A 26,261-nucleotide genomic window follows, 5' to 3' on the forward strand; every position below is an offset into this window, starting at 1 on the left:
TTCATGAATTCTGTTGTTGTATGTGGCCAGTATCAAAATATTTAAGAATACTATTACACTTAACTAGTTTTCTTTTAAGGTATGAGTGACTACTGTCTTAAATGTTAACAGTGTATTCTATAAAAAGGATTATAAATTATTATATCTTTTTAAGATATATCTAGTGACTGCAGGCAGTCAGCATGGATTTTGTACTTCAGCTTTTATTTTCTATGTCAGTGACTATTTTCAGCTTGACAAGGAAGAGAGATTTGGATCAAATGTTTTCTTGTCGCATTATTTAACAAGCAGTGAAAGTAATATGTACTTTGCAGTAACTAAGGCACAGTAAAGATACTTTTATGAGTTGGTCTATTCTGTAACAAATATAGACTAAAAGTGGTCTGTTTATGCCATGGCCAAAACATTCCTTAACTTAAGATCCACATCTTAAAAAAGTGGAAACTTTAGTACATAACATGCTGTTTTTTTCATCAACAAAAATGGAAAATTGTAATGTGCTTATTATCTACAACTGTCATTAATTATGGTCTTGTCAGTGTTTAAATAGTTATCCAAAAATGTTTTAAACCAAATTTTAACAAGTCATGTTTTGGAAATGCATCATAGTCAAAAACAATTTTGATAAATTTATTGTAACAGTTGTACACTGTATAGGAATGCAAGTCCAGTATAGAAGACAGTGTGATACCTATTGTTTGTTGAATGTATAAATTGCATATTATTAGTTCATTCAGATTGGATATGAATGGTGTACAGTTAATGTATGCGTCTACATATGGCTTATAAGAAAAACTCTGCATTGTCCAAATTTGAAAATACAGTGTAACATAACGGATAGTTCATGGCAGCAAAGTAAGAGAAGCAATTGTTACAAAATATAATACTTAATGACAGTGAAAAATTTAGTACTGTTAAAAGTAGTATTAAAACACTCTTCTCAGTACAAACAAATAGTATTACAATGTTAAGTGTGTACATGATATAGATAAATGACAAATACAACATGTAAGTCATGTCACAACCTTCAACTTTGGACAATGAATTCTGTCAAAAATACAGGTACTTTGAAATAGAACTATGACATCAAATCTTGTTTGTATTGTTCTTGTTAAACTTTTATGTGTAGTGTGATACTTTGTTTATAAATGAAGACTGAACTTAACAAGACAAAACGTTGGTCTTTTAAAGTTAGACTTCATTTGTAATCATTCTGTCATTTACCAACACAGATGAACTTTCATGTTAGATACTTGCTACCAGCTAAGGTTAATCAACATTAATCAACAAAGACACGGGACCTGTTATACATATACATTGATATAAATGTAGGAAATTTCTTAATCATTTTGGTCCAAAACTGTCCAATAGTTTTACTGTTTTCCTGATTGTGACAGCAATTACTGCAACAGCAGTATGTATTCTAAACACCCTGTTGAATCAGCTTGCGAATGGTAGCTTTTAGGGAATCATAGTTCATTGCATTTCCTTGCGACAAGGTTCCCAAACTGTCAATTTTCCACACCCCAGTTTTGCGTGAGACAGAGCACATGACAATGGCCTGAGAATGGGCAGCATGGTTCATTTGATCGCTACACAGTTGCTTATTCTTGTTGGAAGCTTCAAAGAACCTAAGACTTGGATTGGGATACTTGGAAATGTTTGGGGAGCTCCAAGCACTGAGGGTGAAGAACATGTGAGTGATATTTGAGGGTATTTCTTTGAGCTTAACATTAATAGTGTGATGGCCTTTCCTGTTATAGTCATCCATAACATCTCCTGAATGGCGGATGACACCACCATGGTAGAATGTATGACCATAATCAATGACAGCGATAAAGGATGTACCACTGAACAGCAAGCAAGAGGCATCCAAATAGTCACGCCCTTTATAAGGATACCCCCAGAACAGATCAAAGATGACGTGGTTGAAGTGCTCTGGGATGGCATACAGCATGATGATGAGGTGTACAGTGCTGTGGGGCTGTACTCCATAGTCCCCCATTGTGGCCAGTTGTCCACTGTTGGCGTATGTCTGTACAAATTGCAAATATAGACACATAAAATGTATGCCCGTACAAAGTGTAATTCCATCATTCATTTGCAACTTCATAATACAAAAATTTAAGCGAAAGAAAATCTCTTGGGCATCAATATACAGGTATGACACTTTTAGTAAAAATTACAGTAACTGTAGTGTCAATTTTATTGTTACATCATGTATATAGAACTATACCTTATTTCTTGTGGATATTGTTCAGCTGTAGTTCTTTGTAAAATGGTTACATGCATATCTTTCTGTAATGGCTAATGCAAAAATTGCATGCTATATTAAGAGAAAAAGTACATGGAACAGTGCATCTATTACTGAAAGTGAGAAAAAAACAGCTTGAGATTAATTAAAACCTTAAGAAGACAGAAGGGCAGCAAAAGATATTTGACAAAGTTTCACATGCAGCCTTGTTTGTGTTACCTTCAACTCCACTTCATTGTAAATGAGCCGTTGTTTCTCCACATTATGGTGAAGCTGCTTCTGGATTTGCAGTTTTATCTGATGAATTGTTGTGGAAGGGTTGTAGGACAGACTGATGCTCTCTCCATTCATCATCACCACAGAGATCACCTTCGCCCCTCCCGATGCTCCCAATGCCGCCTGTAGGATAAAACATGAAGTCAAGGTGAGAAAGCTTTGTACTCTCCATACAGAATTATTATGATGCTTTAATATGCCATCATTCCAGTTGGTTTCCAGAAGAAAATGTATCTTTTCAAGTGAAAATCAATGTTGCTTTTGAAGTGAAAAGTCGTCAATGATTTTCACAGAGACAGTAACACTAACAAAGACAGTAACACCTTTGAATATGCAGGAATGCCACAGCACTGGCTACCTTTACAATTTGGGGCACGAAATGCTGCCTGCCAAAACGGCTATTGTGTCACTGCCTTCTCCGCAATCCAATTTGATTCAATATGTTATAATACAAGACCCATCCTACATGAATACAAACATTTGAACATGCAAATATTACATAGAAATCCTTCCATTCTCATTGGTCAAACTGAAGTTTGGCATTTTCTCATTGGTCAAACTACTAATTGTGATGGACAGTCAGAATCAGTCTCTTGTATTAACTCTATATCCTTTCGTTTTAGCAAAAGCAAACAGTGTAAACAAATCCTACGGATACAATGTACTATATAACAAGTTTTTTTAAATGTCCTGTATCCCCGGGAGATGGATGCCAAATGCATATGGAAAGGTTAGATAAGAATTCCTCTCTTGCTTACAGTAGTGTAGTCCACAGTAGAGGTACTGGTGTACTCTGCAAACAGCCGGTTTACTGTTGCCTGGAATTCTTTCAGCCTCACACAGTTACCAGGCACTTCTGCTTGGCAGGTTGGGTGTGGGCACTTCTTCTGTTGCTCAACTACTTTGATCAGACACTGAAAATTGCAGGAACAGTACATGATTAAATATTGATACCACAAGCCTTCAGTGAAGATCAAGAACGCCAGAGGAAGGCCAAGAATATAAATTAGGCCACACTGTCTTAATTTTATGGATGACATGCACGCATTGATACATTTGTACATAAAATTCTATTATATGGCTTAACATTACATGTTTATAATTTTAACAATAGAAAACAGCATGAAACCATCAACATAACTTTACTATTGGACAAGGACTTAACTTAGATTCACCTTTATCCATCGGCAACCTTTATCCGTTGTATTGAAAAGCAGCATATTTAGGGACATCAAGACGATGGAGGGTGGTTTTAGACTGAAATATTTTCAAATATTCTAGTTTGATACCAACGTTCGTAGATTTGATACCCTGTTTTTCAATACAACGGATATAGGTTACTAGTATCCTGCAGATAAAGGTGAACTGCCGTTACATGTCAAATGTAAAAGCAATGTTACATGCTTACCCTGAAGCAGTGAAGTGGAGGATGATAGCATGAGTCCAGTATTGTAACTGATGGGAACTCCTTTGACAGCTTCTCTACCTTACACCCAAGACACTTCATGTTTCTTAACTTTACACAGTTGCTCTAAAATGACCAGAAATCTGAAGGAAAATGAAACAAAAATGAAAGTGAAAGTCCATCCATTGTCAGGGTTGACTACATAGCACAAAGCACTAAGAATTGGGATGAATAACTTGCCGAAAGAGCTTGTCAGCCAGCCAGAGAAATAGCTGCCTGTGAAGTATAATCTCCAAGCAGATGATGGGATGAAAAATCATAACGTTTCACTGATCGAATGTGCTGTAGAATGCATGGATGTACAAAAACATTTCAATTTTCCACCCAAACATCTGCTTGAAGAATATTAGCCATCGGCCAAACATGATACCTTGATACTAGCAAATAAACTTTCATGATAAAATAACGTAAGGCCACAGCAAGTAAATTTTATGGATGACATCCGCGCGCGCATTAATTTTTGTCTGATTTCAGGAAAAAAAAGTTTTTTTTCTTCTGCAGGGATGACGATAAAGTACCAAAATGAGCAACTGGAAGCTATGAGTGTGGTTACCAACTTTGTTGGTGATGCCAGTCTACCACAAAAGTGTCACTTTTACCACACCAGTACATGTCTTAAATGCAGGAATGAATGCCTTGTTGGCTCTGATGCCATGTTTTGTCTCTTTTATTCTTTTTACAACAGGCATCACAACTTTATGGTGCCTATTTTTGAAAATGTAGCCATCTTTTTTTTTCCACCTATCTTGTTTTTTTCGCCCTATCGCACTATTTTTGCAGTCTGCAGAGGATGTCATCCATAAGATTTACTTGCTGTGGCCTATAAACATAATGTTTGAAATACCACTTGAATGGGGGGGGGGGGGGGTCAAATGGTTAGGTCCAAATACACAATGATAAAGTGGTATGACGGTAAATAGACGAAACGGTAAATAGACGAAACGTTACACCAGACTCAATGCAGGAAGCCGCTACTTGATAGCCCTACGGCCCTGGATGGCGTTGATCAAAGTAACCTACAGAATCATTTAAATTCACTCCGCAATGGCAACCATATGCTGTATAAACAAGACAATGAACGGATGTTTACGTATCAAAAAGGAGTATAGATGTTTCGCTGATATCTGTCAAAAGCATACCTTCCGGGTGCGTAACCTTGCCTTGCCTTTCCTACCCAAGTTCACCAAATCAGGGGTTTGAACCCGAAGCTGTGCTGCTGTGCGGGATAAGGAGGTTTAGGGAGGCCTCTTTGCTATGGCGTGGTGGTGTGCTATACGCCCTTATGATGCCAAACAAACACGTAGAAAGAGGAACTTGAAGCGATTCTGTAGTCAACAGGTTTCGTACGAAACCATTACACCATCCTTTGGGAATTCAAGGGTCACGGCGGTCAACACCCCGTGCTGCTATTGGTCCGCGTAGCGGTTCCCGGGGTGACAAGTTTCGGTCGCTTGACGTCAAGTTTCATAAATTATGAAAAACTAGAAAGACTGCTGGGAAAGCATATCTCATCAGTCTTCGTTCAGAAAGGATACTAGAGGTATTATAGCGTCCAGATCTGAACTTGAGCGAGCAAAACTGTCGTCTTTCTTTGTACTATGTGTACTATAGTCTTAGGCATCGGGGGACATCCGTGAACTTTATGAAAATAGTGCAGAAAAGCACGATCACGAGGTGATGGAGACTGAATCGCGACCCGCTGTGGTGAGATCGAGCGAGAAGCGAACCATCGTCTGAAGTTTTCCGTAAGTAGATCTAAGTACTGTGGGCGTTTACATGAGTCCTAGTAACGTTTTGTAACATCTAACATCTTTTTTTCAATCCTTATAAGCATGCAAGTTCGTATAAAGTAAGGTTAATATACTTACGATTGCGTGGTGGCTAACAGATTTGGCAGTCTGCAACCCAGGACGTTCCAGTCTGTTTTGAGTTAGATTGGGTAGGGTGTCCTCGAGGGACTGCTTTTGGCGCGAAAGTTTTGGCCACGTGTTTTCCGGGGTCAAATCAGCATAAATGTTACCATGCAGTTCTTTCGGTCGCTTTTCAGCTACCAAGGTTTAGCTTGGTAGGTCTTGGTAGCACGACGCAATTTATGATTCCTCGACGCGTGAAGTGCTGTAACGTGTAGCACCGTAGGGCTGTTCCACTTGTAAGAAAGGAGTAGGAAGTGAAACTTATCTAAACGGTCGTTTTTGTGGGATCAACTTGGAGCAAAATCGTTCCTTCTTTAACGGTTGATACATGTATCTCGGGTCATGTATTTAATGGGACTGCTCTTTTCCTGTTTTGCAGAATCAGTCCAGGGGGCGCGCGTCGGCGCAGGGGGCGTAAGTCATGGGTGACGAACAACCTTTGTTATCCACCAGCGTGGACTGTGATCAGGTGAGCAAAAGTCCAGGATGTGAAACTGCTGATGTAATGACTGTGGTGCTCTTTTGTTTACCCCCATGAAATATTCATGGCGGTTTAATCTTATATTTACCTCCAGGGAAAATGGAGGTATATATTGTTTTTGCATGTGTGTGTGTGTTTGTGTGTCCGGATATGTGTAGTAAGCATAAGTCAGGAGCTACGACTGGGTGGATTGGTTTCATAATGTACAATAGCAGACCTATTATCGTTTAAGGGGGGGCCCCAATATGCCCTTTTGCGTAGAGCGTAATCAGCTGTTTTAGTTTTACGTAGAGTGTAGACGGATCGCTTAATTCAACGAAGAGCGTATCAGTGCATTTTGCGTAGAGTGTAATTGGCTCTTTTAATTCTACGTAATGCGTTGTAGCTCCCCAGAATTTACCGAAAAACGTAATGGATGAATTTTGCGTAAAGCAAAATCAAACCTGCCCTAACCATTGCCCTAAGTCCCTTCAAAATGCAGGAAATTGCGTTTCAGAGGGTCGAGATTTCAAAATTTCCGTGGATCTCCTCTGCGGGGCATCAGCGACAGGAAATTTCGTATGGGGGGGCAAACTTTACTGACAGAATTTTGCAGCACGTAGAGCCGAAGGCGCTAGCGCGACAATCCTAGGGGGTCAGGGGGCATGCTCCCCTGGGAAAATTTGACATCTTGACCCTCTAAAACGCCATTTCCTGCGTTTTGACGGGCAAATTTTGCTGCCAGACTAAGGCCCCGTTCATGATGCAAACAATGAAACGGTTCTATTGGTTAGGCCTGGAAATCCGTCAGCAAAAGACAGGAAACGGTTTGCATTTTGCGCTCACGATCAAACTTGCAAACCGTTTCAGTTCCTAGAAAAGGCATGGTAATGCGTGGTAATGCGGCCTCTGACCCCTGAGGTTGTTGTGATCTTGCCCTAACTTGTACTTCTGTGTCAGATTATTGGTCTTTGATTGAAATTGAACCAATGTCTTACTGAATTCGAAGCTTGTTTCTGTTATGACCTTGGAAATGCCTCTAAAAACATTTTGGTCCCAATATATGCCATGCTACAGGTATGTCATTTCCACTGGATCTCCTGACACATTCCCCTTGCGATATCATGACTGCTGGCTCCTCAGTCGACCAGGAGGCGGCCCGCTAATAAAAATGAATTTTACGATTGAAAACGCGGCCAAAACACCCGAATGACGCCACCAAATATGAACGCACATGCCCCGATGTAAAACGGATCGCGTCGCTTTTGCGTTCATAATGCAAATAGCGATTCCGGATAAGGAAGAAACCATTTCAATACTACCTCGCGAGGAGGTAGTATTGAAATGGTTTCAATACTACCTCCGAAAAAGCCGTTTCCTATCGCTTCAGATCCGTTTCGGAGTGTTCATGATGACAAAACTTATCCTTTTCAGCTGGCCTAACCGATAGAACCTTTTCATTTTTTGCATCATGAACGGGGCCAAAGCTAAATTTGATGGCAATTTTGTAAGAAAGACACGCGAGGGCCATGCCCCCAAAATATTTTCATGATTTTGAGTACCAAAGGTGCGAGCTGTCGCAAGGTTGGTCTGGGGAAATTTCGAAATCTGCACCCTCTGGAATGCCATTTTCTGTATTTTTAGGGACAAATTTTGCTGGCAGACTATGCTAAATCTTATGCCATTTTTGTCAAAGAAAGAAATTGAGGGCGATGACCCATACAAATTTTCACCATGTCGTTGTGAGCGCCCGAGGCGCTAGTTATTGCTCGTGTAGTCCGTAGAAAAATTTGAAATCTTGACCGTCTGAAACATCATTTCCTCCATTTGGGGGCCACATTCTGCTTGAAAACTAAGCTAAGTACGATAGTTAAATTCAGTTTAAAAGATTTTTGAGAGCAGCGCTCCCGCAACATATTGTCCTGTGCCGAGGACGCGGGCCGTCACAAGGGAGGTCTGGCGAAATTTTGAAATCGGGACTCTCTGAAACGCCATTTCTTGCATTTTCGGGGGTAAATTTTGCCGTTAGACTAGCTTGATTTAATGAAATTTCCATCATCAAAAAAATACACAAGGTTTCAGCTTGCTTTTTTTGGGGGTGGGGGGTGGGCGACACCCCCCAACATATTTTCCGGAGGGGGGGGGGCAGCCGTAATACATAGCCGGCCACCAGAATTTAGCGTAGAGCGTTGTCGGGACAATGGGGGCCCTCTTTAAGTTGTATATTGCACTATGTCAATTCGCCATTTATGTTCACATTCCTGTACTTAATGTAGTTATGATAATACATATATGTAGTGTCACTGTATAAATTGATCTATTACTGTTGCCTTAAATTGTACCATGTACAAATGTTCAATTAAGTTCATTCATTAATACCTGGTGTGTTGGTTGGGTGTGACGAAAGCTAGAAATTTGGGGGCCCCTAGCAGCTTCCCTTGGTACTGCAACGTTTTAAACTTCTGGTTTTGCTATCTCGTGTTCTGAACAAGATATGGTCACAATTTTTGGATGTTAGATAGCTCTTGTGCGCGTAAAGAAGTGACATAAGTTTGGCCCTCCTAGCAGCTAGTTTTGGGATAGTAGGGGAATTTCTGTCAAAAATTTCTGAAGACGATTAGATCTACTCAAGAAAGGAACAACGGATTTTCATGATTTTTTTGGCATGCAGGACTAACTTGGACAATGTTGTACCGGTACTACATGAAATACTTAAAATGGGAGTAGCAGTTTTTTTCAATGTATCTCTTGTCCCGGACATGGTATGGTCTAATGACAATTGAGTGGTAAATACATGTAGATTTCAACATCATGACCAAATGGGGCTGGTTTGAACCACCTAACATTTAATTTTGGAACTGCAGGGGCACTTTTGTCAAGAATAAGGATAAGATAACTGGAGATAACCGAGACAATTTTAGGCATCAAGGAGGAAATTGCATGATTCAATTGTTTTCCATAACTGGACTTCAAAGAACTGATTTGCATAATCTATGCAAAATTGACAAAACTGCTTAATGCTAAATGATGGAGATTTCATACTTGCGACATGTGAACGTTAGTCAATGATGAACACCATGCATAAATCATGTAACAAGTCATTTGCATAAAATTTTAAAAAGTTCTAAATATTTCATGGAGGTATGAGCTCTCTCTCTCTCTGTCTCTCTCTCTGTCTCTCTCTCTCTATATATATATATACAGGGCTCGAAATACTGGGTGCATGTGCACCCAGGTGCACCCAAAATTGGAGCTGTGCACCCAATTACTTTCTGTGGGTGCACAGGGTGCACCCAAATATTTTCTTGGGTTTGTGTATGTAAAAATATCAAAGTATACTAGTATACATCATATTCTTGACATCTAAGTGTGAAAAATAATAAGAATGTCTCATGGTACTTGTATAAGAATTTGATGGCATGTAACTACGTTTTGTTATTACTTTTTTCTGACATTCTAGACTTAAATTTAAGTGGTGCACCCAAAAAAATTTTGGTGCACCCAATTTTTAAAGCTGGGTGCGCCAGTGCACCTAATCCAGAAAATGAATTTCGAGCCCTGATATATATATATACTCTCTCTCTCTCTCTCTCTCTCTCTCTCTCTATATATATATATATATATAACTATATATATATATATAACTATATATATATATATATATTTACTATCTGTCTATCTGTATCTATGTAATCTATCCATCTCTCTCTCTCTCTCTCTCTCTATATATATATATATATATATATATACATAACAGCATAACTCAAGATGCCTTGGATGGATCCTAACGATATTTGGTAGGTGACAAGTTTGACAAGTTGACAAGTTTTATTCCGACATGTACGGCATTGCATCTGGTAGCTGAATTGCGCCGTCATTTACAAAGTATACGAACAGCTGTAATAAGATATGGGCACACTATTAAAAACTTAACAACACAAAACCAACAAGTAATTCTTAACTACAATGTTGTAGTGCATTCATCTTTGTAAAACGTTCATTATACATATAGAATATCAAGTTGCCATACGAAGGTTGTATCATTACAAATCAGGAGCAGTTCAAGATCTGTGGAGTAATTACTTATTCAATAAAGTATGGTATGGGGGAGTTCTTATATCTGTTAGTTTGGTACATTGGGGTGTCCAGTTTCTCGGACCTGCGAGTGGTACGTCCCGTCATGTGCTTTCTGGAGGGTGGGAGCCAGTCCCGGAACTCAGACTGTAGTAGTGACTCGCCGAAACTGGTCCAGATACGAATCCGTCGGTCTGACAAGGTACTAAGGTCCAGTGTGGAGAGAGCCGAGGTATAGTCCGTATATTGGGATCTGAGAATGTTTCGACATGCCCTCTTTTGGATTCTCTCAAGTTTTACTGTTTGGGCCATGGTCAGTGCCGAGTGCCACGCCGGTGCTGCGTACTCTAGCGTGGGTCTCACATACGACGTGAAGACTGACTTAAGGTCTGGGAGAGTTACACCAAAACGCTTGAGTCGACGAAGCATGTACAATTTCCTGTTGGCTGACACTAGCATGTTGTTAACTTGCATGTCCCATTTCAAGTCATTCTGCACAGTTAAACCTAGCACTTTGATGTGTGGCACGCACAACAGGGGTTGTGGAGGAGGAGGGGCCTTCATGAAGCACACTCGGAGTACGAAACATTTCTTTGGATTTAAGGCCATTTTGTGGTCACTAACCCAAGTGCTAAGGTTGTCCAGAGTAGATTGTAGTGTACATGGCTGACGCACTAACCGGGTCTCTGCAATGTTCATATCGTCCACGAACTTCCAATGGTTGAGGACTTCACATAACGCTCCATCGATCAATGCCATAAAAATAACTGGTCCAAGAGGTGTTCCTTGCGCTACTCCGCAGCTGAGGTAGAGCCAGCCCGAGGGTTCACCCTGATAAATCACTCGCTGCCGTCTGTCGGTTATGAAGCTACAAATCCAAGGGATGACTCCCGGACAAACACCAAGATCAAGTAAGGATCTAATAGCTGTGGTATGGTCCACTTTGTCGAAAGCTTTGGACAGATCGGTGGTAACAAGAGTGCAGATTGACTTTGACACGGAAGTAGATTTGTAGAGGAAGTCCACTAAACTGACCAACGTGTGTGTTGTCGATCTGTGCTTCCTTCCACCAAACTGGCGGGGATCAAGCTTTGGAGAAATGTCTTGTACTATCCAATTTGTCACGAAGCGTTCACAGAGTTTAGATAACATTGGAGTAAGAGAGACGGGCCGAAGTTCGTCGATGTTTGGAGGGCTCAGGACTTTGGAAGTGGAACCACGTTGGCTTCCTTCCATTGACGGGGTACGGTGCCTTCTTTCAGCGACGTGTTGAGTAAGTCACACAGAGGAGTGCTCAGCTCACACGCGAATTCCTTGAGAAGGCAGGCCAGAACTTTATCCGGTCCGGGACTCTTGTAAGTGTTGGTAGCACATAGATACGAGTAAACATCCCATTCCTGGATAACAGGTAACGGTTTGGCCGGAAGGAATGATGAGAGAGATGACAGCTCCAGTGGCGGGAGTGACTGAGACACGTCCGCGAACTAGGTGGGTAGGGGTCGAGAAAACGAAGGTCAAGTTCGATAATGGGCCCCCTAGCGGCTTGCTAAGGTACTGCAGCGGAAACTCAATTTTTTATATCTCGTGTTCTGGACATACTGTGGTCATGATTTTTGAGTGATAGATAGCCCATAGGGCAGAGAGTATGCTGTGAGTTTGGGCCCCCTAGCGGCTTTTTGGTACTGCAGGCGCCGGTTTCCTTTCAAACTTTGGATGAGAATAACTCTACAACGTGTTGACAGATCTTCATGATTTTTGAAATGTAGATAGAATGAGTGTTGTCATACAAAATGGGATACTAATTATGTACATGTAAATCAACAGCTAATTTGCATAATTAATGAGAAAAGTTTATAAATCCACTGCATTCCATGATAGGACTTCAAACTTGTCACATATGTAGCTGAGAAGGAGAGAAATGTCAATAGATATCAATTATGCAACTGAAGACCCTATTTTCATAATTAATGAGACAATATGAACATGTTGACGGATCATCATGTTTTTTGGTATGTAGGTAGTATAAGTGAAGACCTACATAATGAGATACCAATTATGCAAATCAACAGCTAATTCGCATAATTAATGAGGACATTTGATAAATCCACTACATTCCATGATAGGACTTTAAAACTTGTCACATATGTAGCTGAGAAAGAGAGAAATGTTAATACATATTTATCATGCAAATGATGACTTCATTTGCATAATTAATGAGAAAAATATGAACGTGTTGATGGATCGTCATGATTTTTGGCATGTAAATAGCCTAAGTGAAGACTTATATAATGTGATACTTATTATGCAAATTAACAGCTAATTTGCATAATCGGTTAGGAAAACTTTATAAATCCACTGCATTCCATTATAGTACTTTCAAAGTTGAAAGAGAGTAAGAGGTGTATTTAAAGACTTTGAAAGAGAATAAGTCAAGAATGGATCAAAGGATCATCACGATTTTTGGTATGCTGATAGCTTAAGTAATGCTTGATACAATTTTATATCAATTAATTGTAACTTGGGATCTAATTTGCATAATCAATGCCGAAATTTTATAAACCAACTCCAAGCATATAATTATAAAATGAAATGAGTAATGCATTTGTCTACAGACATCATTCTACATACCAAACCTGGTTTATTTGGCAAAGGTATGTGTTCGTGGAACTCTAGTTTATTTCTATAATTCTTCTTCGAAGATTTATGAAATCTTAGTAACTTATTCAGTTATTAAGATGGGTTAATGATCTGAATACTAGTGACCAGTGTCAGGCTGTGTTAGGAAGTGACAGGAAGTGGCCAGGAGTAAATGGGGAGTGTTCCAAGAAAGTAAAAGGAATGGAAAGTGAATATGACAGGATGGGACTCAGAGAATGGGCCACATTGTCAAGGGAGGCACGCCTCCAGGACAGAAGGGAAGAAACTAGGTAAAGGGAAATCACTTGTCCAGACTCCTAGCACAGGGACAGTTAAGTAGCGATCATAGAATCTGACAATTTAGGCAACTTGTTTTTTTTTTCCCACATAGTCTCTTTTTTTCATCCTCGCACATTAATTAGATTTGGAGTCTCCAGATGAACATTGTCATCCATAGAATTTACTTGCTGTGGGCCAATTATGCATAAGTTCCATACAAATGTTTGTTTCTTACTTAGGCCACACCGACTTAATTGTATGGGTAACATCCTGAGGAGACCCCAAAACTTAGTGTGCAGGCGAAAAATAAAACCCCAGCCAAAAAAAAATGGTGCTTAACCCGACTACAAAGCTGGTATTAAGAATTGAACCACAGAACACACTGTGTATCATAATAATAATAATGGTTTATTCAAAAGTCAAACGTCACAGTTGCCACGTTGCAGCCAACGGCTGAATTGCGTGGTAAACTTTCCAATTCATATAACATTATACAAGTTAAAATTGTCAAGAGCTCTAGATACACTGGTTAAAATACACTGGTCTAAATACACTAGTTGAAATCATCGATCAACGACGTTTACAGTTGATACAGTTTCGGGGCATTTAAATAAAAAATGTTCATAGAATATCATAGGATATTATCATACATATATAAAACTTTGAGGGAAACAGTTCAAAACACAACGAGTAGCGAACACAGAGAAGGCAATTAAGCGTTCAGAAGTCTAGTCATGTGAGGAATAGCGCTGGATCTATATCTATCAGTCTTACAGTGTATAATGTCTAATTTCTGTGATGATCGTCAGGGCTCGAAGTTAACTATGTCCCGATGTCCCGGGGCCACTAAAATTTAAGCCGGGACAACTGAAAAATCTTTTTGGGACACTTTTGGGACAATAGGAAAATAATCAACGAATCAACATCAGAATGTCCGATCTCCCCGCGCCGCAGGCTTTTAGCTAGCAATGCGTACAGCCGTACAATGTACGGCCTTCGGTAAAAAAATCGCAAAATGTACGCCCTGTTTTTTGGATATACGCCTTTGGTTTGCCCTTATTTTCCCCCGAAAACTTCGCTCAAAGTTTAAAATTCGGCGATTCCGGGCGCACCGAGCCGCCATTTTGGGTGATTCTACCTCAAGTCTTGCGCAATCTCGCACTCACTCACATCTCGCGAATCGCGAGAGTCGCACCCCATTGGCCATTTCGTCGTGACGTAGCGCGCCCAGGCGCCATTATTGGTGGAATATCTGATATCCCCGCTGTTTTCGCGGGAAAAATCACGCAGGAAAGCGTAAAAACTTTGATTTGTTTACGAAAACTCGTCGAATGCCTGAAGTCATTGGTGATAAGTACATGTATAGGATTGTTTTGGAGGTTTTTTTTGCTTGTTTGTCGGTGGAATGTGGGAAAAACAACAGCTAATGTGACGATGACATACTGGGGAGGGGGGCGGTGTCGGCACTGAATTCGTAGAAAATGTTGAACGGTAACTTGAGATATTCCTTTTGTTGCAGTCTTTATTTTTAAAATACTGATAAATGGATGTTGTTTGTTGAGAAAATTTCGCTTAATTTGCCCTTGGAACACATCTTTTCTGCTATATATTTTCAATGAATTAAATGTTTGTACACATTTTTCTGTACTGTGTAAAGTTAAAACGCTGATGTTACAGGATACAAGTAACATCTATTATCATAATACCGGTACGTTTACGACGATTTCTCTAGCCATACTGATTTGACAAATTGTCAACGCATCATTTTCTCCAGTTACATGTTGCTGTTATAGGTTACCCTTGCCACTTCTTCTGTGTAACTTTTCTGCCACTCTTGTCCTGCTAAAAGCGTAATATTGTAATTGTAACACGCCGCGGAATTACACGGCGAACGGCCGCGTGGTTGGGAGGGGGTACAAAATACCGGTAGGAAGAAACACGGCACAATTAACTGCCGCTATGTACATTTATACATCCTCTGATGTTCCTTCCTTTTCTGTCAGTAAATGCATAAAACATAAACCTGCTTGAGCATACAAAATGTCATGAGAAAACGGACGTATACTGTCAAGAATTTTCATTTAACTTCTGTCCGTCACAACCGCTATGGCGTAACACTTCACTGCTAGCGTAGATATAAAAATGGCGGGAAAATGGCTGCGTACGTTCAATTTTGCCCATTCAGTCGTAGATCCGGGCTATTATGCAACGGTTCTTCACACTTTTACATGAGTTGTAGGTCACCAACAGAAATTCAAGATTGTTGTTGAATCATGTTCGTCTTGTGCCGTGAGCATGTGTAATTATGATCTATATAAATTTGGCAATGAATGTGACAGTGTGTTCGTCCCACGACGAGCTGCCTACCCCGAAATTTAAAAAAAAGTATACTGAAAACTTTTGGCCTTGTTGTCTTCGAATGCATTGTTATCGATGCTTTGTAAATGGTGTATTGGACACCTAGATGTCTGAAGGTTGCATAGCTCAGAAATAACTATTGTTGCATGTGTAGATCTCTTTAAGTTCCAGCATTTTTAATCTACCGGTATAAATCTTACTACCGGTATTATGCCAATGCATGTTAACTTTTCAGTGCATTTATTTTCAGCTATGTTCTTAACAGAGTAGATACACAAAAGAAATATAAGATGTACCTGGCAGTCCTGGCTACACTTTCTCCTCTGTTGGTTTGCAGATTTTCTTGTAGACTTCTTTAGCTTGCTGTTGTTATATATGTAACAGTCAAGTTTCACCTTTAGCAGTAAGGTTAATTTACTCTCCCTGATTGTATGTATTAACTCATGAAACATTATATTGTAAGGAATCAGTGTTATATTACTTGAAAATTACCTCATGTATTCTTTAAGCCATACCCACCTCAAATCAAGAACACATACCTCCCATTCTCAGGACAAAAGTAGCTATAGTGTTGCAGCAAAGAAAAAAAATTGGCTATACTCTACTTCAAAATGCAGGAAATAGCATTTCAGAGGCTTAAAATTTCAAAATTCGGACCCCCCCTACAATGCTCGCGCCTTCGGCGCTCGTCGTGCGGCTCTGCCGCGCAGTGCGGAGAGTACAACACATTACAGGTGTACAGCCTAAAAAAAGTTCCTCGCTAAAAGTCTGCCCCGCGGTTGTCAGGCGTGCGTACTCTGACTTACAGTTGTTGTAATACATAATTTCTGAAAATAGGGTTGGGACAGTCCATCCTCACTTCGGGACAGTTGAAATTTATTTTTGGGACAATGCTGGGACAGTAGGGAAAAAAGTTAATTTTGAGGCCTGATCGTGTCGACCTTCCACTTATTTCCCCCCGAGAAGAAGGGAGAAGGTGTCTGAATTGCTCAGATGACTGCAGTGATCTGGCGAACTTCATCGTTAAGGCTTCGCGACGGTCTTCGAGTGTGGGTAGGTCTAGTAAGTCACATGCCTTGGTGTAGGACGTAAAGTCAGGGCCTAAAATGATTCTGAAGGCACGTCTTTGAACGGATTCGATCTTCTTACTTAGCACGCTGGGTAGTCCGGGGTGCCACACGGGGGCACAGTACTCTGTTATGGGACAGATGTAGGTGATGTAAACTGTCACAAGATCATCTGTTGGGAGGCGGAAGTGTTTGAGTTTACATAGGAGGAAGAGCCGTTGACTGGCTTTATTATACATAGTGTTGACATGGGTGTTCCACTTCAGGTTTGATTGAAGATGTATTCTAAGGATTTTCATAGATGGTACTTCTTGAAGGACAACATTACTGACTGTGAGTGGACGAGGGATGTAAGGGACTTTGCTGAATTGTATGTGCATAACTTTGCACTTTCCAGGGTGGAGCATCATGTGGCTTTCTTTTGACCAGTTGTCCAAGTCAGTTAGGTCCTGTTGCAGGTGTGACGGACTTAGGGGTGGGTTCCGGACTTCCAGCATGTTCAAATCATCAACAAATTTCCAGCGCTTTGAGAGAGCTTCCTGCGCTGCACTATTAATGTAAGCAGTGAAGATAAGGGGGCCCAGTAACGTTCCTTGTGGCAGACCACAAGTGATCAGAACGCTGTTAGAACACACGCCGTGGTATCGCACCTCTTGGCGCCTGTTTGTGAGAAAATCGGCGATCCATCTGACCAGCAAAGGCCGCAGGCCGAGTTCTACAAGACGGCAAATGGCGAAAGTGTGGCTGACTCTGTCGAATGCCTTGCTATAGTCAGTAGAGACTAGGGAACACGGAGTATTAGGCTTGTCACACGCCTTGAATAAAGTGTTTGTCATGTCTAGGAGGCAGTGAGTAGTAGATTGGCCTTTAATTCCACCGAACTGCTGAACGTCAATATTCGGGAGGATGTCTGTCATAGCCCACTGGCAGATGAAGTTTTCAGCGACCTTACTCAGGAGTGATGTTAGAGAGATAGGCCGAAGTTCATTTACGGACTGTGGTTTGCACTTGGGGACTGGGACTACCGTTTTTCCACTCATCTGGTACTAAACCTTGTTGGAGCGATGAGAAGAAACAACAAGCCTTTACAATCATGTATTTGTAGGAGCCACATGTAGGCTGTTTTGTTCATCTTAGCAGGCTGAAGTAATCAATATTCAATATATCGGCAAGGAAGATCAAAGAAGTACACTTTTAAAAGGTATATAGCTCCAAGGACTGTGGATTTTACATTGCATGACTGTGCTGAGAATATGTTAAACAGGGCATTTTCAACATACAAGGCATTGAACTCCATATTAAGCATTAATTTCCATAGCTCACACTTACAAATCTTGCTGCAGATTTGTCTACTTTCTCTCATGGTTGCAAAAGAAACCCATTAATGTGTGAGGGTTGCTCTGGATATGACGTCTTGGAAATTGTCTGTGCAATACTCACTGGCTGCTTGTCTCTCTTACAACTGTGCAAACGTAATATCCCCTCGCCGACTTTGTTTGCATACCATTCCATAAAGATGCTCCAGTTTTTCCTGTGATGCATTTTGATGGCACAGTAATGTCATCTTGACAGATTTCGAATCTGGGCAAAGCAACTTGCGTGTGCAGAAGCACCATTTACTGCAAAATTAGCACGTTTTGTGACATTTTAGGACAAGGTGGCATATGCTGGCCTTTTGCAGCAATATGCGACTGTTGAATGGTTCTGTGGTGGCAATAACTTCTGGTTAATCAGGGGAAAAACTCTGTACCACTGTACTGTAGTGTCCGTACCCCATGTAGGGTCTCACTCTGTACCCCTGTAATGTCCGCATACCCCATGTAAGGTCTCACTCTGTACCCCTGTAGTGTCCGCACCCCATGTAGGGTCTCACTCTGTACCCCTGTAGTGTCCATACCCCATGTAGGGTCTCACTCTGTACCCCTGTAGTGTCTGCACCCCATGTAGGATCTCACTCTGTACCCCTGTAGTGTCCATACCCCATGTAGGGTCTCACTCTGTACCCCTGTAGTGTCCGTACCCCACGTAGGATCTCACTCTGTACCCCTGTAGTGTCCGTACCCCATGTAGGGTCTCACTCTGTACCCCTGTAGTGTCCGTACCCCATGTAGGATCTCACTCTGTATCCCTGTAGTGTCCGTACCCCACGTAGGATCTCACTCTGTATTCCTGTAGTGTCCGCACCCCATGTAGGGTCTCACTCTGTACCCCTGTAGTGTCCGCACCCCATGTAGGGTCTCACTCTGTACCCCATGTAGGGTCTCACTCTGTACCCCTGTAGTGTCCGTACCCCATGTAGGATCTCACTCTGTACCCCTGTAGTGTCCGTACCCCATGTAAGGTCTCACTCTGCACCCCTGTAGTGTCCATACCCCATGTAGGGTCTCACTCTGTACCCCTGTAGTGTCCGTACCCCATGTAGGATCTCACTCTGTACCCCTGTAGTGTCCGTACCCCATGTAAGGTCTCACTCTGCACCCCTGTAGTGTCCGTACCCCATATAGGGTCTCACTCTGTATCCCTGTAGTGTCCGTACCCCATGTAGTGTCTCACTCTGTACCCCCTGTAGTGTCCATACCACATGTAGGGTCACCACCTGTACTGTCTAACCCCCTGTACTGTCTAACCCCCTGTAGTGTCTGTACTTCGAGTACTGCCCGTACTCCCTGTAGTGTCCTTACCCCTGTAGCTTCCATACCCCTTGTAGTTTTTGCACTCCCTGTAGTGTCTGAACACCCTGGAGTATCTGTATCCCATTTAGTGTTTATTCCACTGTGGCTCCATACCAGACCAGTAGTATTCTTAACTTCTGTAATCTACATACCCAATATTGTCTGTACCGCTTGTAGTGTTTGCATCCCCTGTAGAGTCTGTACCCCATGTACTATGATGTAGTAGCTGTTCCCCCAAAACTATTCGTACCTGCTGTAATGTCCATTATTATCCCTGTATACTGTAAGTTTATTTATGTTCGCGAGCACTTGATTTCACGAGTTTGAGCAAATCGGGACTTCGCGAGATCTTTGAGTTTGTGAGTGGGTGTTTCAATTTTTTTCAAAAGTTGCGATCCGGTACTATGAAGGTAGCGAGTGACGCCCTCCCACCCACACCACAACACCAGTCATGCCGTCAAAGGCACCATTTACGCCTTTGAGTTCCAAATTTACATGTATAGTTACCCTTCAAACAATGTCTAAAGTTGGTGTACTCAATAAAAAAAATGTGTTTCTACCAAGCCACTGTTTCATTGCTGAGCTCGTTTCGGCCATGATTTGACGACAGCGCACGGAACGTAACAGGGCCAATGACCTCTGTTATGTCGCAATCACATTTGCCGCATAGGGTGATGGGATATCCCACGCCAAACAAGTGACGTGGGCGCCGTTTTTTTATTTTTTCGGTGTGAAAGGCGGCGCTAAGTTTTAAACTTTCAGCGTAATTTGTGGACAAAAGTTGTACACAAAAAGGTGAAGAGTTTATCTCTCCGATATTTATTTATTTTATATAATTTTATTTAATTTACAGTAGTTCTAACTCAGAATTATGAAACGAATGTCTTTTCTTTTTGGCATGTAAGCGGAGTTGTGTTTGCCACGTTTCTAGTCGCGAAAATTCCCCTCTATTATAATAATAGTATTATTCAATTGTTGTAAATCTTAGTTGCTGTAATTCCATAACCTTTCTTGTATTTGTAAAGACCAGTACTACTCAGTTTTATTTTTTGTTTCGTTCGTAACTTGTAGAAATCTAGTTAAACTAGGATAATGTACTAAGTAAATTGTTACCGCAGCCATGTCACGGCATGCACGTACAAAGCCGACGTTTCTTTTTCCTCCATTCGCCATTGGGACATTTCTGTACAATAATGACTCCATGTATCGTTTATGTGTTGAATTAACTTTTATTTCGGTTTGAAAAGAATAAATGGTCTGTTATCAACTGAGTCTTGTCATTGGTATAAGTTACTATCATAGTACACACGTAGTTGAGACTGGATCTTTTGGACGGAAGGTATGGGGAGGGGGCGATGTTGAACATCATCATAGTGGCATGTTCGCGAGTAGATGACTTCGCGAAGAAGAGGTCTCAGCGAAATACGTGAACTTAAAAATCTCGCGAACTTAAATCAACTTACAGTAATCCATATCTGCTAATTATCTGCGTGATAGTTACCTGCGTGATGTGCAGGTATAGTTTTAAGGTTCGTGTATTGTGTGTTTGACAGGTATAGGCAGGTTTGACTGTAGCTGTAAAATTATTGGAAACTGTTGCTTTTTTCTGTAGGAACATGATCCTTCTGGGCACAACAAGGATGGTGATGTTAAGCACCCACCATCAGAGAGTTCAGGCCCCTTGGTAGAGCTTGAGCAAGGGAATGGCACACAGCACAGTAACAACAGGACAGAACAGAGCCACACAGACCAGCCTGTAAGCATAACAGTAATTGAATCTTATGCCATTTTATGCAAATGCGTATCTAGAGATTGGAGATGGACACTTTTAACTGGAATTTACACACACTACATAATTCTTCATTTTCCATCCAGAAGATGTCTTGAGTAACTGTTGCGTAATCAAAGCATACACAATATTGTTTCCTCAAGTCAACTCATACATATATAATTACAGAAAGTCTGAGCAGTTTTCCTTATGTGCCTCTGCCAATTGAAGACACTTAATGTTATTGTACATGCAAGATGCATTGCTTTCCTTTTGAGTAATATTCTTTAGAAATCAGGCTAATTTTAAATTATTGCAGGACCAGAGGACAAATGGACAAGTGTCCCAAGTGAATGACACAAAGGCAAATGGAGCTGACGATATGCCTGCTCCTGGCGGGTACATGGTCACAAGAAGTCAGGAGAAGGAGGCTGCAGCAAGACAACAGGCATTTGAGCAGACAAAGGTATAGATTTCATTTAATTGTACTGACAGCATTGCGCACATCAAAATTACATATTAAGCATCTTTCTTTCTGGCTTGTGCTTCGCAATGGTCAGGCCTGGGAAAAAATGTTGTGTTTCCTGTTTCCCTAACTACCCTAAAAAAACTGCTGACCTAGACCTTTTTTGGGTGGGCAGTGGTCAGTCACATAGTTTCCAGTTGGAATTTTTATTCAGCCTGCTTCCTATTGGTTCATCAGAAGTAAAACACTGCTTGTCCTATCTAAATGAAGGATAAATATCCTTTAGAAATTTAAGTTTGACATTGAAAGACAAGTGTCATCATGCATTTCAGTTTACTTTGTTCAACTCTATTGTATGTATTACTAGAGAGTACAAGGAAAAAAAAAAGATAATCCCTACCTACCGATCCTAATTTTTTCATGGATGAAACAGAAAACACACATTTTTTTTTCTAGGCCTCATGTTCTGATCAGGGTATAAGAATATGTTCAGGTGGTAACATACATGTAACCTGGACACAAAAACAGAAGCTGGTGACATGCAGTCTGTTGTTCTTTTCCATCTTTGCATGTTTAAGTACTCAGTTGAGCAAAGACTAACAGTCACCTTAAACAACAGGGTGCTGTAACTTTTGTATGTCCCCTGACTTTGGACGGATTTTTAGTTGTCACATTGCACAGAAACAAGCCATGTTTGTTTTTGTCAACAATGCTGAATTATAGAATTGTTAAAAACATTGGTAAAAAATTGGTAAAAAAGTTAAAGCATAGACTTGTTGTCTGGATAAAATATTGAATTGTGTACAGTAACCAATTTTTGCTTCGCCAGACAAATTTGAGCATTATAATTATATGTATCTGGTCTCCTTCAGTCAGTAATGACCATAGTAAAATCCTAACTGATATTAGCCTATAGCTCTATGCTATGACCTAAAACAGTCATATGCAAGAGTGACAGTCTCTACCACATAGGGCACATCCGTGTAGCCTGACTAAGGTCTGTTGTAGAGTCCTTTTCTCAGGATTCGCTTTTCTCCTGCTATGTAGATCAGTCTGGCTTCTCAAGATTTTAGCTGTCTGGACAGTGTGCATCTTTAGCTGGATCTGTCATTTGCAAGGCCCTCCCAGTACTAGTGCTCTTTGTCAATATCGAGAGTCTGCATGTCCCTCTTTGAAATGCAGCAGCGGCCGCCCGGTGAATCTCTTTCCTGAGATCAGTTCCCTGTAGAGTATGTCTTTGGGCATTCGACCATCCTCCTTGTGACGGATGTGGACTAGCCAGCATAGTCTGTGTTGTCAGAGCAGGGTAAAAACTGGTCACCATGATTTGACCAGTATGCAGTAGATACACCTCATGTGGAAAGCATTTAGTTCTCCTGCTTGGCATAGGTGGACCTTGTTTTGCTCCCATGCATTTTCAACATGTATCTTGCCATTAAACTGACCTTAAATAATTATGTGGAGACAATGGTGTCACCTCTTCGAGGATGAACTGAACTGAACTAGATAACAAAATAACCATGGTGTCGAATGCCCTCCTCTTTTCACATCACGGTAATTCTGTTGCCCCCGGTTCAAATGTGCCACAGAAGTAGGGTCACAAAATGGTGAAATTGCATGTAACCTAGCTTGACACATGTTGGATAAACTTGTGTTTGGTAAATCCTCAGTTGCTGGCTTACAGTACACAAGCTGACCCACGATGGGATATTGGTTGATAGTTTATTGATTGCAACCAATCACCGAATACATGGCAACATGTAAGCAAATACATGTACATTGTGTTTGCTACATCAATTCAGCGTGCTACAGTGGTACATCAATATATGTAACCTAGCCCAATGAAGTTTGCAGACGGACCGGCTTTGATCTGGCATGTGTGGCCTATTTGACAATGAGTGATTGCTGAATCTGTATACGACATTTATATATTAATGGCTTGCTCTATATGAAATCTGAAAACATGAATAACAGGCTCTAATTCTAAAAAATGAGGAGTGGTTCGGAATATGTCGTAACTTTGCACTCGCATTTTGTACATTCATTCTAAGTAAGAGCTATTGGTATGAAATGAAGTACTTTCATTTTCATACAAAGACAAAGCAACTGACTGTCAATGTTGACAAGGCTTGAAATGCAACAAGCAGCGTAAGCAATTGTTAAGTTACAGCAGGCCTCGTATACATGTAGGTGGAGACTTACGCATGATCGGTAGAGACTTATATCTGCATGGTCAACAAATTTAGAGAGAAGCCAAAGTTAGTTGACACATTGTAATTCGTCCTTCTATTTTACTTAGAATTGTCCCAACTCAAATAGAGACAATGGAAGTTGGTACGCTGTTTGAATAGAACAATGTTATGTTATGTTCGTATTGATTAACAACATTTTTCTGGCTTTATCGGCTGACATTCATGGTGTAAACTGTGCATGGTCAATGGACAATCAACTTCTCAATGGAAAATCTCCAACACACAGTCACTTTCATTTATCATTAGAAGAAACGACACTGGTGCAATTGTGACAATTTCAAATTCCTTAAATTTACGTCCGAAGTTAGGGGACCCACCATTACTTTTCATGACTTATGAATATGAGATAGGCAGGTTGCAATTGCTTTGTGTATATGCACTTTGGCCCAAATTTGTATGATGTTAGAAGTAGATATCTGTAAAAGACTTAACTTTACAGCTTGGTAAATAAATGTTACCAGTGTGTAAGCAAAATTTTCAGAGCTTTTATGTTTATGACCTGATTGGCTTTACAGCTTCTCCAAGTAGAGTTTTTCCTGTATGCTCCGGAAATTGATGACTACTCAGCATGTGAGGCTGTCCTGTGTGTCAGTGACAATGGACAGAGTAAGAACTATCCATTATGGGCAATTGATGAGAAGATTTTGTGGACAACAAAATCTCCTGTGTACTTACCAGTTGACAAGGAGACACGCTACAAGTATAGTGTACTGTACAAAGCCAAGACATCATTCTTCCAGAGAATCTTTAATGTGCGCAAAGACATGGAGGCTTGCTGGGTACATGAAGTGGCAGCCTCAGTTCATGACACACAGAGCATACACAGGGACATCTTCAAGGACCCAAATGTATTCTACAAGGATGAAGAGTTCTACGGGAAGTTGTTCTTCACAGAAGATATTTTCAATGCTGTAACATTTGGAAACCTAAAGGAGAAGCTACTGGAATGGGAATATCTACAATTCCCAAATACAAGCTTGACAACAAAGGAGGAAAGAAAAGAAATTCTCGGAAGAATTACAAAGTTATCATGGAGAGCAACAAAAGTACAGAAAGCTTTCCTTTGTGTTGTGCTAGGGAAAATGTCCCAACAGAGTGGGTTCCACTTGAAGAAGCTTGAAGTCGCCACTGCTAAGTCACTCCTTCAGGGTCTGTCAGGTTTAACAGTAGAAGACCTTCCATCCACCTGCATAGGTGGCTTGAAGATCATGGTACCACAACTGTTGTCAGCAGCAGATACAGTTGAGCCTTGGCTCTGGCTTCTTGGCAACTGCAGCAAACTTTTTGAAACTGGCTACCTTATACAGCAGGCAACATCACAAGAGTTGAAAGAGTGGTCAAAGAAGCATACTCCTGCACAGTACATGGAGCACTCAAATGTTCCCATATACAATCTGATCCACACTCATCCAGGAGGCTCACATAGAGATCGACTTCTTGTGGCCATACAGAGGGAGGCTCCTGACATTGATACAAAGATTGCTATCTTTGATACAGTTGCTGGAGATTGGCAGGCTGAAAACTTGCAAGAAGTTCTGGAACCCATGAAGCTCAACTGTACAGCAAGTGTTGAGAATGCTATCAGATCACTGAAGGGGCCCAAGCAGGTAGAGGAGCTGTATCAGCTGTGGAGGAAAGTTGAGAGAATGGGCCTACCCGTGGAAGACATGATAGCATCAGCAGTGACTCAGCTGGCTGCCAAATCCTCATTTCCACAAGATCAGATCACCAAACTACAGATGCTGATGACAGACAGAAAGCTCTTCTCCAGTAAGAAGGCACTGGACCTTTTCAAAGTCATAGCAGCATCAAAAGATCCAGTATTTCAGTCCATGTTCCTCGCACTAGCTCATGATGAAAAAATGAGCCAAGTAGTTGACAAAGAAGATGCAAAGGAATTGTCTGTGATGTGGCTACAGACTTCCATAGACGCACACTGTACCACAAGCCGGATGTCCTACCAACCCTCTGTGGTAGCAAGTCTAAACATACAAAGAGCCTATGATGATCTGCTTAAGGTAATGGGAACTGTTCTTGTAGGTCATGACCAAACAATTGAAAGAGCCCTTGGAGAAGTAGTAAAAGGCTTCATCAGAAAGTTTGGGTGGAAGGTAATGCTGAAGAAGTGTGAAGATATGAAGAATATGTCAGAACAAGCCCAGGGCCTGTATAAAGAACACCTGGAAGAGATGATCAAGCAAGAGGGTAGTGCCCAGCTGTCTGAGGATCTGCTGGAGATAGCCTACAGTATTTGTGATATGAAGCATGCCAAGGCACCAGGAGGACTGGATATCAAGTACAAGTAAGCAAGACTTTGTAA

At 41.0% G+C, this 26,261-nt stretch overlaps 2 protein-coding genes across 3 annotated transcripts; one reads left to right on the forward strand and one right to left on the reverse strand.

The window, feature by feature from the left end:
- Window positions 1–1,343: 1,343 nt before the first annotated feature.
- On the reverse strand, window positions 1,344–6,103 carry LOC118414582. 2 transcript variants are annotated; one of them, XM_035818728.1, is made up of 5 exons: window positions 5,864–6,103; window positions 3,939–4,078; window positions 3,289–3,444; window positions 2,474–2,653; window positions 1,344–2,035 (listed from the first exon to the last, which is right to left on the reverse strand). In XM_035818728.1, the coding sequence occupies exons 2-5, from the start codon at window positions 4,035–4,037 to the stop codon at window positions 1,424–1,426; spliced, it is 1,047 nt and encodes a 348-aa protein (XP_035674621.1). In that variant the 5' UTR covers window positions 4,038–4,078; window positions 5,864–6,103; the 3' UTR covers window positions 1,344–1,423. The 2 variants fall into 2 exon arrangements, with proteins under 2 accessions (XP_035674621.1, XP_035674620.1); XM_035818727.1 differs by lacking the exon at window positions 5,864–6,103 and adding an exon at window positions 5,135–5,282 and having other exon boundaries at window positions 1,345–2,035.
- Window positions 5,487–26,247, forward strand: LOC118413659. Its single transcript, XM_035817186.1, has 5 exons — window positions 5,487–5,740; window positions 6,288–6,377; window positions 21,068–21,211; window positions 21,543–21,689; window positions 24,457–26,247. The coding sequence occupies exons 2-5, from the start codon at window positions 6,330–6,332 to the stop codon at window positions 26,245–26,247; spliced, it is 2,130 nt and encodes a 709-aa protein (XP_035673079.1). The 5' UTR covers window positions 5,487–5,740; window positions 6,288–6,329.
- Window positions 26,248–26,261: the final 14 nt, after the last annotated feature.

Source organism: Branchiostoma floridae, chromosome 4 (genome assembly GCF_000003815.2).
Source record: "Branchiostoma floridae strain S238N-H82 chromosome 4, Bfl_VNyyK, whole genome shotgun sequence".
Taxonomy (NCBI): domain Eukaryota; kingdom Metazoa; phylum Chordata; class Leptocardii; order Amphioxiformes; family Branchiostomatidae; genus Branchiostoma; species Branchiostoma floridae.

Bases quoted from the DNA above. Each gene is read 5' to 3' on its own strand.
- LOC118414582 (XM_035818728.1), bottom strand. From the start codon at position 4,037: ATGAAGTGTCTTGGGTGTAAGGTAGAGAAGCTGTCAAAGGAGTTCCCA. The intron at 2,654-3,288 runs GTAAGCAAGAGA...TTTATCCTACAG, and splicing joins CTACTGTGGACTACACTACT to GCGGCATTGGGAGCATCGGG. The intron at 2,036-2,473 runs GTAACACAAACA...CAATTTGTACAG, and splicing joins ACAATGAAGTGGAGTTGAAG to ACATACGCCAACAGTGGACA.
- LOC118413659 (XM_035817186.1), top strand. From the start codon at position 6,330: ATGGGTGACGAACAACCTTTGTTATCCACCAGCGTGGACTGTGATCAG. The intron at 6,378-21,067 runs GTGAGCAAAAGT...TTTTTTCTGTAG, and splicing joins CCAGCGTGGACTGTGATCAG to GAACATGATCCTTCTGGGCA. The intron at 21,212-21,542 runs GTAAGCATAACA...AAATTATTGCAG, and splicing joins AGAGCCACACAGACCAGCCT to GACCAGAGGACAAATGGACA.